This window comes from Brienomyrus brachyistius, chromosome 1 (assembly GCF_023856365.1).
Source record: "Brienomyrus brachyistius isolate T26 chromosome 1, BBRACH_0.4, whole genome shotgun sequence".
In the NCBI taxonomy this organism is placed as follows: domain Eukaryota; kingdom Metazoa; phylum Chordata; class Actinopteri; order Osteoglossiformes; family Mormyridae; genus Brienomyrus; species Brienomyrus brachyistius.
The window spans coordinates 14,630,629-14,643,588 of NC_064533.1; the positions used below are offsets into that span (position 1 = coordinate 14,630,629).

General features: G+C 48.8%; 1 protein-coding gene across 2 annotated transcripts in view; it reads right to left on the reverse strand.

Moving 5' to 3' along the window:
- The window catches only part of LOC125748760 (leucine-rich repeat-containing G-protein coupled receptor 5-like), a 51,012-nt gene extending 39,555 nt beyond the window's left edge, over positions 1 to 11,457 (reverse strand). For both annotated transcript variants that reach the window (XM_049025311.1, XM_049025300.1), the window contains exon 1: positions 11,119 to 11,457. In XM_049025311.1, coding sequence (XP_048881268.1) covers positions 11,119 to 11,318 — 200 coding nt within the window. In that variant the 5' untranslated portion in view covers positions 11,319 to 11,457. The remainder of the gene's footprint in view (positions 1 to 11,118) is intronic.
- Between the last annotated feature and the right edge of the window lie 1,503 nt (positions 11,458 to 12,960).

Consider the following 12,960-nt stretch of genomic DNA (forward strand, 5'->3'; position numbering starts at 1 on the left):
ATGAAAAAAAAAAGTGCTTGTTGGATGCTGGATAGTAAAAATAGAGCTCATATTTAGAAGAAGGGCCTTATTCTGAGTTCCCAGGCCGTCGGAGAAAAGTCTGTAGAGGCAGCACAGCAAAGCCAAGAGGCTCCCACTCAAACCAGCATCGCGGCAACAAGGGCGGAGAATCCTGGCACATTGCAGGGGTTCCACCGGCGGATCTTTCTGAGGCAGCGTGCTTCACGAGTTTCGGTTGGAAGGCCGGAGGGTACAGAGACCGGCACCATCTCAGTGACACCCGTCCAGACCCATCATACCTCATTAATCAGCGTGTTTGACTGACAGCGTCGTAACGCCCCCCGCCCCTTTCCGGAATCCCTCTCCACCCCTTTCCTCAGACGGTGAAGAATGCCAGGGATTAAATGCCCCATTGATGTGGGAGGGCTTCACCTTTCTCCTGTAGGACCCCGTCCACTGGTGGAGGTGTGGAGACTGGGGCCCACGTTTGGGGGGAAAGTATGCTCCCCTGGTGCTGGTAAGTGTCCTGGCAGGAGAACAAACAGGCAAGACCTGCAGATCCTCCCCAGCCCCCCAGGTGTTGTCCCTGAAAAATGATCACCTGTCAAGCGGCTGTTCAGTTTAAAACACCGCCCCCCCCCCCCACCACGTTGCCATTGCGCAGCCTGTCATTACACCACCCGCCCCGCTGCCGCTGTTTGCTGTCGGGGGGCCGGGGGGGCGGGGGGCTGCTGTCTGGTCTTCGGATTTGCTCGGGATAAATGACCTTCATCATGTTGGGGGGTTGGGGGGGGATGTGAGGGATGGCTCCCAGATCCAAGGCACCATCTCAGGCATGAAGGGAATATACAGATGTAAACTCCAACCTGATGTCTGCAATACAGCCCTGTGTATAGTGATGTGGGTTATGGGTTCGATTCCTGAACCCGGCTCTTTGCTGTGTGGTGCAGACGTTGGCATTCCGTCAAGGGGCTCACCAGCTGGCTCCAGGCTCCAGGCCCGCAGATGAGGATGAGTAGTTGAAAGATGGATGGATGGATGGATGGATGGATGGATAATACTGTAGCAACACTGAAAGCTAACAGCTCCAAAGGCCGGTCAGCACTGCTCACTTTTTATCAGAAAGTTAAGATCCACGTGTTCAGTGCTACAGAACATACTATAAACGGTCTATTTTTAACACGTGACCAAATGCAGCCAGGGTCCAGGGTCTGATTCACACAGGGGCTGCTGAGGCCCATTGGCTCACGTATCGCCATGCCAGAGAGAAATCCCAGGTCCAGGTGGTGAGACTTCAAACCACACGCACACCTCTGATAGCCAGCTTCCACATTAGCAGGCCTCAAACATGCATTTACTCCATCCCTGGTGTTGTGGCTTGGGCTCCTTGTCAAATGTGACAGAAATTCTTGTTTGCAGGAATTAATTCAAAAAGTTTTTGCGGAAGTTATAGTCAGCACTGTTCCCGGGGGCTGTATCCAGTGAGTAGCTCCTGAACATGAAATTACATCATAACAGACCTGCCCCTCCAACCCCCAAGCACAACGGTCCACCAATGAGGTGTAGTAATTAATCCAAAATAAACCTAATTTGGGTGTTTTTACCTCCTCAATTGGTTCTCCCGAGTGCTGACGGAGTTTGAACAATTTGCAGGTGTCGTGCCTCCATAAAACACAAAAACAACAGCTCTGGGCAATTCTGTAAAAATGTGTTAGTGTTTGCTTTCTCGCCTCACATGCGACCCATAAAACTGACCGCAGGAATTCGGTTGGACAGGAACCCACGGAACCAAGGGGAGAACACGCAAGCCCCCCGACACGCAGAGCCGGGATGGGAATGAAACCCGCAACTAGAGCAGGGTGAATCGGAGATACCGGGGTCGCATGCACTCGAGAGAAAAGGCTGCAGGAGAGCATCTGGTCGACATTGAACCAGTTGAGTTAGTTGCTCCCACCTGCCAGCCAAACGCTGCACCTGTAAGCTCATTTTGAACATCTGGCCGAGCTCAGCCAAGCCGGCAGCACATCTGCCTTCCGCTAATCTCAGTGAGACATACATCTTCCTGCTAGGCTGTGCGTAATGACACACAAGTTACCTCTGGCCTCTGGATGGAAACAGCTGGGGAAAAAAACTACCAATACATTCAATCCACGCCGACTGAAAAACACACTTAAAATTTATTAGGGGAGAGGTCTGGTTCTCTTTCGTGGAAATCCAGTTATATCGGCCTCGCTGTGAGCAAAGTAACATAACAGAACGAGCCGCAAGTCTCAGGGAGAGCCAGAATCCCGTGAAGCTGACGAGCTGTCGACTCGTTATCTCACACGCATGTTTTCCAGAACACGTGTGTATGAGTGCACGCAGCTGCAGGCGTGAAAAGGTTCAAAATGAATAACGGGCATCTATCCTGTCCATAAAACTGGTGTCGATAGGGAGAAACAACAGGGGATTGTGAGCAGGGGTGAATCTAGGATTTGACCCTTTAAGGGGTGAAAAACAAAATAGGAATGCAAAATGAAATTTACAGAGAGGAAGGTCTCTCATAATAAAATGTGCAAAGCGAAATGTATACAAAACAAACTCTAAATGGTTTTAGAATTATTTTTGGGGGGGGCTAAGATTAAAAAAGAAGTTTCCCCCCAATGGATCGAGAACCAACCGCCTATGGTTGTTATTAAAATCCACAAGCTGGCAGGAATTTCACTGGGAAGTGAGCGCATATGCGGGAGTATGACAGTGTGCTTACTCACCTGCCACCCAGGCCAGAGCGAGGACGTCTCCCAGCCAATGGCAGGAGGCCAGGGCTTTGGGGTGACGGAAAGGCACCGAGGGAGTGGGGGGGGGGGGGGGACTCTGCCCCCCAGCGCTCACAAAGGTCCCCATTGCTCCCAGTCGGTTAACCATTTGCTTTGCATGAATCCCAGGAATCCCCACTACTCCAGACGGAAATGCCGAGGATTCCGCCCTCCGCTACCAGGCGGAGAGGGAAAGCTGCTTTTTCCGGACTGATGGGCTTTTCCGCATCCGGATGCCCTGCTAGGAGACCATTGGCTGTCCTGGAGCGTGCGAGGCAGCAATAAAATGCAAAAGCGAAAAATTCAAAACAAAGGGGCCTGAGACAGGAATCACTTGGCACAAGCCAGGAAAATCTCAGGAAAGTTCATATAATAAACGCGGTATTACAGCCTCATGTTCCTACCTAATCATTCATACAGATGTTTTCACGTGAGACTCTGTTCCTCTACTTGACAAAGACCATGTCATGTGTCATTTCAGAGACAGGATAATGCGTCCCGAAAAAAGATGAAGTGCCGATCGTTTCATGTGTCGAGCCTTATGCACCGATACACCGACCAAAATGTGGCCCAGCAGAAGTCACTTTGAGTCTTATCATCAATCGCCAGAGCTGTGAAACACGCCATTGCAGCTGGAAACCATCTCGATTAGCGTTAAATAACACTGGAAACCAAACTTATAAAAATCATGCCGCAAATACATTCTGCTTCACATGAAAGGCATCATATAGCGCACATCTTCTCCCCCCACGACCGAAGAATCGTGCCGTCTGTGAATGGAGGTGCCAGCCTCTGACTGTCAGTGTTGCTGTACTTCTGAAGCGATCGCATTACTGCCACCCCCCCCGAATGGCACGGACAGCGGGCCCCAGAGTTGCTAATTGACACACAAAAGATGCGCTCCGGGGCGGGGTGTGCATACGCCGAGGCGTGTTTACATGGGTGCGCTCTGTGGTGCCCTCCCCAGTCCGCTACAATCCGTGCGGGGGCTGAATTCCACCAGCCCCCAGATTAATTAATCTTTTTTTTGTCTTTGCTTTGCAGATTGGCCCTGAATAAAAAAAAAATACCCATCCCTTTTTAATCCACTGCCCCCCCCAGCAGGCCCACACAATTTCACCCCCCCCCCCCCAAAACTTTGATGCGCTAAAGACCTATTCGGCCCCTCTTTTCTTCTCCCCGCTGTCTTTTTATATAGCCTATTTAGGCAACATGAAAGCATTAGGCTGCTAATTACTTTAGCCTGGACTGTAGTGTCGTCCACATCAAAGCAAATTAGGCACAGCGCTGCTGATCCCAGCGCAGCGGTAAGGATCTCCACACCCTCCGCTCCGGCCTGCGTCTCTATAAGGGACAGGGGCAAATATTTAGGTGTTTCCCACGGTCCTGTCGCACTTTGTTTCCAGCCAAGGCCGGGGGCCGGGACAATGGTCCCCACACAGACACCCGAGACCATTAGTTCAGCCATTGTGGCCCCCAGAGATGCTGGTCGTCCCTCATAGGATATTCTGTGAAGCATCCAGATTTACATATTTCCCTTAATTACGTTTCTTTTTCTCTTCCTCCTTTTCCCCGCCGCTGAACGGAACAGACTTTACACTGGCGGGTGTTAAATGGCGCCTTTATTCGCCTGCCGCTCTTTGCGGGACAGGCGGAGCGGCGGCGCAGACAGTGATTTATGATAATCCCGGGGCCGCACATCAAGGTAACGTGATGAATTATGTATACATGCTTTTGAGCGTCTGCGAGCTTCTGCCGACGCTGCGATTCAGAGCCTGTCACAAAGCGATTGTGAGTACGGGAATGGACGACTCATACTACTCGTTTCGGAAAGATTTTTAAGCATAAAACAGAATAAAAGTCTTTGAGAATAGGTCAAATGGGGCACCTTCCCCCCTCCCCTGGATGTTTGACCTGGATGCTTGTACCACGGGCTCATGCGAAATCTTCATGGCCCCCACAAAGCGGGCTCCTTTTCTCTGCGGACCAACAGGTGTTATGTGGCCTAACAGAAACGGGCCAGGGGTGTTACTCTCTGAGAACTCTGTGAGGGCATGAGAATGTCCTGGGGTTGGGAGGCGATGGTGGGGGAGCCCCTCCGCTCAGGCCCGTCCAGCCCGGCCCGACCCGGTTGCCTGTAAATCACAGCCCGATCTGAGGCCCTTACTCTGCCGCTGGCTATGGGAAAGGAAAATGGTGGCCTGCTCTCTGCAGTTTCGGCGATACAAAACAGCTATTGAGGCCACCCTTTTATTGACCGGGCCGGCTGACTTCTCACAAGCAGTTTTCTGGTGGACTGAGGAGAGGAGGGGTTCAGGGGTGGGTGAGGGGGCGGGGGGCGGGCGGTGACAATGAATCTGCGACATTTCAGGGTGGCTGTGGGGACCTTCAGCTCCCCTCCACACCCCCCCACCCCATAGACCAGGGGCTGTTAATTACACAAGGAAAAAATGCAGCCCCCTGCACTGGCCATAGATCACTAACCAGGCAACTCAGCACGGGCAAATAAATCTACATAATAAGGGTAACAAAATCTCCTTCAGCACTACAGTGTTTTGCCGATGGGCAATTTATGTCCCTTGAACGGCCGGGGATTAGGGGCCGGTAATGGAGTTATGCCAGAGAGAGAACGCCTTTTCCAATATTGGTTTTCCTGATTCATTTTCGGCAGATTAACAGCCAGCGAGGATGTTTACGCATTACACGCACCTAAAGGCCGAGGCCCCCGCTACACAGAAAGATACATTCATTTGGCTGCCAAAAAAAAAAAGTTTTATTGTGTTTTTTCTTTTTTTTCTTCTACGGCTTATAGCGAAAGGCGAGGCGTGTTCTCCAGCGTGGGCGTTTCAAGACAGCGTGTGACATTCACAAAGAGATAAGAGATCCACGGGAACAGAGAAAGAAGAGCTTCCGCACACAAGCAGGGGGACGGAGAGAGAGCAGGAGCGGCACCTGAAAAAGCTCGAGCTTCAAAATAAAGTTGTGAGATCGGGGCTGCTGGGAATTAGTCAGGCCTGTCGACTTTCCCAGCGAGGGACTCAGCGGCCAGGAGCCCGACCCATGCCAAGCTCCATTAATCCTGCCAAGAGCGGCGAGAAAGAAAGGGGTCCAGCTTGTTGCTGCGCCGTTAATTAATTGAACGGACTTCTAAGGCAACCTGCGGAGGCATCCAAACGCGTCGGACAAACGAAGGCACGCCGGGCCGCTCCGCTGCGCCATTCGGGAAACGTCGCTGACAGAACGGCCGGCCCCCGGGGGTGGGGGGGCCCGATCACCTGTGAGGGCCGAGGGCCGCTTCCTGGGGCCCGCCCGCCGATGGAGAGAGGGAAACGGACCGGGTGGATGGACAGCGGCTCTCAGAAAGCCTTCGGACGACCATTAATCAGGGCGGCTGGTGTGGCAGAGACGTCCAGATGATGAAGATGGAGGGATGTGGGAGCCGATATACTCTGGAGACCAGGCGGGGGGTGGAGCCTAAAGGTCATCGATTCAGACCAAGTCAATTTTATTTGTATACCACATTTTCACAACATTACATTGTCTCGAAGCGCTTTACATTATCCCTGCCCAAAGCACCAAGTAAGCAAGCCAGATGCAATAGTGGCAAGGAATAAACTCCCTAGAAGGAACTAATGAACAAGATCTGAAAATAAGTAATTTATACAGTGCAAATTTAATAAATTCTGGCCGAATGCAGAGGGCAGGCAGGTGCCGGGATGGATGCCGCGGTTTGTACGGCGGTGACCTCCTGGTCGGTCAAGTCATCGGTCTCCTTCACAACTAGTTTTAAAGACGAGCTGTTTTCATCATTTAAACTGGAGCAGACCTGACCACCCCCCTCCCCACAGCCATAAGCAGTGAAGTTTGAGGAAAAGAAGAGCATCTCCCATTTTATCACACATCCTGGGGCAAAATGTGCATCTAAGTCACATGCTGCTGTGCAGAATGATCGAGAGACTCGACGGATGCATTTCCACACACGTGTATATCTCTGTTTACTAGTTTTTTAATATTATTATGTCGCCACTAATGACAGGCACCTGCGTAATGTGGGGAAAGTAACCCGTACAGAGAGTGTGTAACGAAGGAGTCAAACATCCCTAAACCGAATGTGAGCGGCTGGCGTTAAGCAAAGCGGTGAGGACCCAAACACTCCTGCCGCGTTCAGCGGAACGACATCCTAGGGAATCTCCCTCTCTATCGGAGCACGTTATATAACATTACCTCGAAACGCGACCACAAACCACTGCCGGGCAAAAAACAGGACTCTACCATCATTTCCTTCTCCCTTCTCGTCGAAAGCTGAGAGTAAGAACCCTGAGAGCAAGAGCCAAACCACCACCGGAACAGTGCGCATCCCTCATGCTGCTAGGAACCTAGGAGGATTGGGCTGCTTCGGAACCGGTCGCACACTGTAAGGGTTTCATGTGTTTATTGTCTTCGTAAGCTAGTCCGCACACCCCCAAACTGACTGCACCATCCATGTGATTGTCCCATTTTATTTATTTGTGTAGAAATGTATTTATTATTTACACATCCTTATTTCTAATATACTACCTGTACTTCTAATTTACTTATATTTTATTTATTGTGTTTTTGTGCATTAGTATGTTAAATCATTCCTGATATGCCACCATCCACGCCGAAAGAAATTCCTTGTCATTTTTTTTACACTTCAAACACTTCCCTATAAACAGAACGGGAGGGGTCTCTCCTCACGGACCCCTGGGACCCGCTTGAGCAAACCCAAGCTACCCCAAAGCCCCTGGGGCGATTATCATCTTCAGCACAGCATCTCTATAAAACCTTTACAGCAAACTTAGCTACCAGCAGCAACTCTCTGCACGGTCTGGTCGAACAGGCTCTGAAACGCATCCGTTTTCCTCGCCTCGCATTAGTACAAATGTTGTTTTTCAGACCCTGGCAGAAGAGGGTGGGGGGGGGGGGGGGGGGGGTTTAAGGCCCCCTCCCCCCAGCCCGACCCGCTTAAAGTAGGCCAAACACTGGGTGTTGATTTCACAGCTTCATTATACACAGGTGTACACTTTCCACTCTGGCACGTAAATTTGATGAAACAAGCACACGGCTACGTCGCTATATTTAGCGTCACTCATGATTCCCCCCCTTCACACCCCATCAACCCCCCTGACCGGTAAACGCAAAATGTTGGAAAAATCCAAGCATCTATGAGATGCAAACATAAATAAACAAAAACATTTAAAAGCTGGAACATGACTGGACACAAAACAGGAGGGCCATGCAGCTAGCATGTAAACACTGACACCAACACCAGCACTGACCCCAACACTGACACCAACACTGACACCAGCACTAACCCCAACACTGGCACCAATACTGACACCAACACTGACACCAACACCGACACCAGCACTGGCACAAACACCAACACTGACCCCAACACTGGCACCAACATTGACACCAGCACTAGCACCAACACTGACACAGCACTGGCACCAGCACTGACACAAACACTGGCACCAGCACTGACACAAACACTGGCACCAGCACTGACACAAACACTGGCACCAGCACTGACACCAGCACTGACACAAACACTAGCACCAGCACTGACACAAACACTAGCACCAGCACTGACACCAGCACTGACACAAACACTAGCACCAGCACTGACACAAACACTAGCACCAGAACTGACACCAGCACTGACACCCATGACAACAAACATAAGATATAAGTGGTAAGTGAGAGCAAAAATCACAGACAACATGAGCAGGGAAATTTTGGGAAGTGACCCCCCTCCTGTGCCTGCCTGGGGTAGAGTGGGAAACCACAGGCATGGGGCTGAAAGAGTAGCAAAGCACTGACCCCCCCCCCCCCTCAGCTCTCAGACCCCCACCCCCCTTCAGCACGTGCACATGCTCTCACTCTGGCCCCCAGCTCTGTCTTCTGTTCCTCAAATAATGAGGCGGATTGTAAACGCTGTGGCCCCCCAGTCCTCCTCTCTGCAGCCCTTATGGTTTCCCTGTCAATCCGTCAGTCACTGAGACAGAGGAAACTGTGTCAGAAACAGCCATTACCATATTAATTTAATTTGGCCTCCCCTCGAAGGGGACAGTGGGGGGGTCAGTCGATTCAAAGTGCATGCCGAATTTGCCCAGGGAATGGGTTGGGGTTTTCGGCCTTAACCGTCAGAAGCGCCTCGTTCTCATTTGCAAGCCCGCTCACTCAGCAAACATGCGGCGCATAACGACCGCTACGGACAAACGAAGAGGCGCGAATCAGCCATGCCGCGTTTGCACTGCTGCACAGGAAACAACTTTTTATAGTATTTAAATTCACATTTAAAAGTAAACACTTTTGTGAGGGAAAACTGAACCAACACTGTTGCTTTGTTATACCAAGTGGAGAATAAAGGAGCAAATTTTTTAAGTAAATTGAGTCTTTTCCCTGGAATAATTTTTTTTTTTTTTTTGCAGGAATATATAGAAATTTGAAAAGATATACACAACCTAGAGTTACAAAAGAGACCAGATATGTCACTTGCTATACAAATGAATCCTTTTATCAACAGTATTTCAATAAAAGGAAACTTTATGCATAGTAAAAGCATAGCAACATCTGATTAAATAAGGGAGGGAGTTTTAAATAAGCATAATAAAATAAAGAAATTTCAAACTTTATTCTTCTTCTCAGGCCGTTACTCCACATAAGGAGCGAAACAAGGATTTGTTCTGCTCCATCAGATGTTCACTTATGCTCCATCTATTACAAAACATCCTTTTCACGTTCCCACATCCGACAGCGGGAACCGAGCAAAACGACCGAGACAAATTATTTATTATTGCAGCTCCGTATTTTTCTGCGGCAGAATAAAACACGTAATAATTTCGCTTTTCTCGGGAAATTGTAGCCACATGAAAGACCTGTTTAAACTAGGCCTGCCCTGTAATAGGGTGAGGAACATACGGATTGATTAAGGGATGTGTATGACATCATCCAACTGTAGGGGTCGGATCGAGCTGCTGAATAATATACACTCCTGTCCTCACCCACTACCCCCCCAACACCCCCGCCCCCCCCCCCCCCCCCCACACACACACACACACACACACACAATTTAACCTTGGAAAATGGGTGCAAATCGCAATCTTCCCTTTTGGCCACGTCGCCTCTAATTATTTACTTATTTATGTTTCAGCTGTCGGGAATTTCACGCTACTTTGAGTAAGTCTTCAAATACGGTAAAGACTGTATAAGGTCAAAAGACCAGGGAAAATGACAGCTAAACTCGTTACATGGGGACAGGTATCTTATATTACCTGGACCAGATTGCGAAGGTATAGAAAATGCATGGTTAATACATGTGAATAAATACCTCCTAACTGCCAGGGAAAAACTTCAGCATAACCAGTCCTCAGCTTAGATGCACGTCTCTCTAGGTGAGCTGTGGAGCCCAGCCGTACGTCCGCAGGGCTCAGTCTCCCGGTCCATTTAATTCGCAATAAAAATCCTTTCTTCAGTAGCCTGGGACCATGCTTGGGACACTGCCCGCTGCGTGACCGGATCTAAAGACGGATCGATCATCTCTACCATAATAAGGAAAATCACATAGGAAATAGCCAGTTAGACACGTTTTTCCATTAGTGTGATTTTTTTCTGCTGCTCCATTAAGGAATGTATCGGAAAGCAGAACACCGACTCCATTAATAGTGCTTTAATGAGGGAAAACAGCACAAAAACTGCAGCGACTCGCTCAGTTTATTTCTACATATGCAAATACTCTGAAGTATGCTTATTGTGCTATTATTCAGCTATCTGTAGCGATCGTTCGAATTCGTGCATGTTTTTCTGGAAACTGGTTATTATGACAGGAACCAATAAATTATGGTATTTAAATATGGAACTAGACCACAACATGATCCAACACTTGTATGAAGCTGCAATATTTTGTGGGGTAACAATGACAGTGTGGGGAGGAGCTGGATATAAAAACGTCGCGCCAAATGCTTCTCAAAGCATGTAAAATTCAAGTTTTACGCATATCGAATGACTGAAAATACGAAATACGCATCCCACAAACACCGATTGTGTTGCACCCAGTCCAATCATGCTGAGTGTTATAAAACCAATATACACTGCAGAAATGCTCACTTGAAATCACATGGAGACACGGGCGTTGTGATTTACAAAAGTTCCCCGGACTTGTCAGCGCAGGGCAGGACTCCGTTATCTGTCACTGTTGAGCAATTTAAACTGTTTGCAAAAAAAAGCAGCAGAAAGGAGCAGGAGCTCGATGCGCACATGTGCCGTTTCTCACGGAAATTGCAGATGCTCAACTTACAGATAGGACGTGAAAACGCTGAGGTTCGTCGGCACGGCGCTGAGCCCCAAGTCCGAGCAGTCGACCCGGAGAAGCATGCCGTCCTCCTCGCAGTGACAGCGGGACGGGCAGTCCGGGCGGCGAGCTCCCGTCCGCTGCGTACCCCCGCGCTCCGCCACCAGGGCCAGCAAGGTGACCAAAACTGTGCAGGGATGCACCATCTCAGCCGTGCCCCCGTGTCCTCGGTCGTGCCAGCGACGATCGGCGTGTCCTGTATTAAAGCAGCGCTGCCGGTGTGTCGCGCAGGGGGCCACGGGCTCGTACAGTGTGTCTCCCGCGATTCCGTGGGGATCAGCTTTAAGCGGTCTTGCCTACACACGGCCGGCCGTGACGTCAGGCGATGCCATTGAAAAACCATCCGAGCAATGCTGGGGGGGGGGGTGGGGGGGGAGCTGTCGGAGACTGCCGGTCAGTTCAGTGCGCGTTACAGCCGCTAATAGACCACTCTAGAATGAAAGAACCAGTTTGTAAATGATTCACTCACCTTATCTTTTAAGCGTTTCGCATATTCAAGGAGTTCGGTAAAGAAGCTCTTCTGTACTTTTTTTTTTGCATGTTAAAACTGCCCATTTCGGCAAATAATACGCTTTAGATAACAGAACACAAGCTTCTCTGCGGGGTTATTTTATTGCATTTAGTGTAAATGATTAACGCTGGCTTTAGGTTAAAATTGCGCCCGTTTTTTTTTTCCTGCACAGCCTTGTTTGGACAGTAGGCATGTGAGAGTACAGTGCTCGTATTGTACAGTGAACACTGGTGCGCATTATTATACCACGCGCGGGAAAACGTCCGTGCTGATAGTAAAAAATTAAATCACCTAAAATAATCTGAGATAAAAATCTTATCGGCGTAGACGGTGATGCAACGGTGCGCCTATGTGTGAAGTAACCGAACTAATAAAAAAAAATTCCTTAAACATCCAAACGCTTAACCTTGCGGCAGAAACAGTTATCCCTTTGTCTCTGGCATTTTACACATGATCTGTTGGAAGTAAAGCGGCTCTTCAGGTAAAATAAATGGGCAACTCCCCAACTTTAAAGCAGGAGGTTTTCAAGTATATCATTATCCAGTCTAGAGTAGCAGGTGCTGATCTCAAGTGTCTTATTGCGAATAACCGCTTTGTTTATTCTGACAGTTTGGGGTCATTTGGTCCCTCTGATCCAAGATATAAACGCATTTTCCCAATATTGGCCGTGATATGGGACCGAGGGGATGAATTTTTAATTTTTTTTTATTTTTTTTGGGGGGGGGGGGGTTGGTTTGTTTAAATTGTTTAACGCGTCTATGTTTTTACTTGATGTCAGCAAACATTTGAAATGCGACTAATAAAACACTCCATTTGGAATTAAAATAGGAATTACAATCCGTGGAAAAACATCAAATTATCCCCTGCCTTCTTTACGTTGATAATTAGCGACAGACCGCATTTCCCAGCTGCACAATGAACAATTCAATAACGTCCTTAATGTTGAAGCCTGGGCAGTATTTTACAGTGAAGTCATACGGTATTTCTAAAGACCTTGTAATTGGGATTATCAAGGAATTGTGCCATGTCCATGGCTCGAAGCCACAAGGAAATACACAAACAATGATGTTTTCACAGCAGTCTATAGCACCTTGCCTTTCAAGTCGTGTCTTTAAATGGCATTCATTACATATTACTCACACATAACCAATGAACCCTAGTTACCCCTTATCAAACAATCTCACCACAAACGGAAAGCACAGGAACTGTATTTTACACATCTCCCATAAACCCACTTCCTATATATGCCAAGAGATTGCCGTCAATTACTTTTTTCT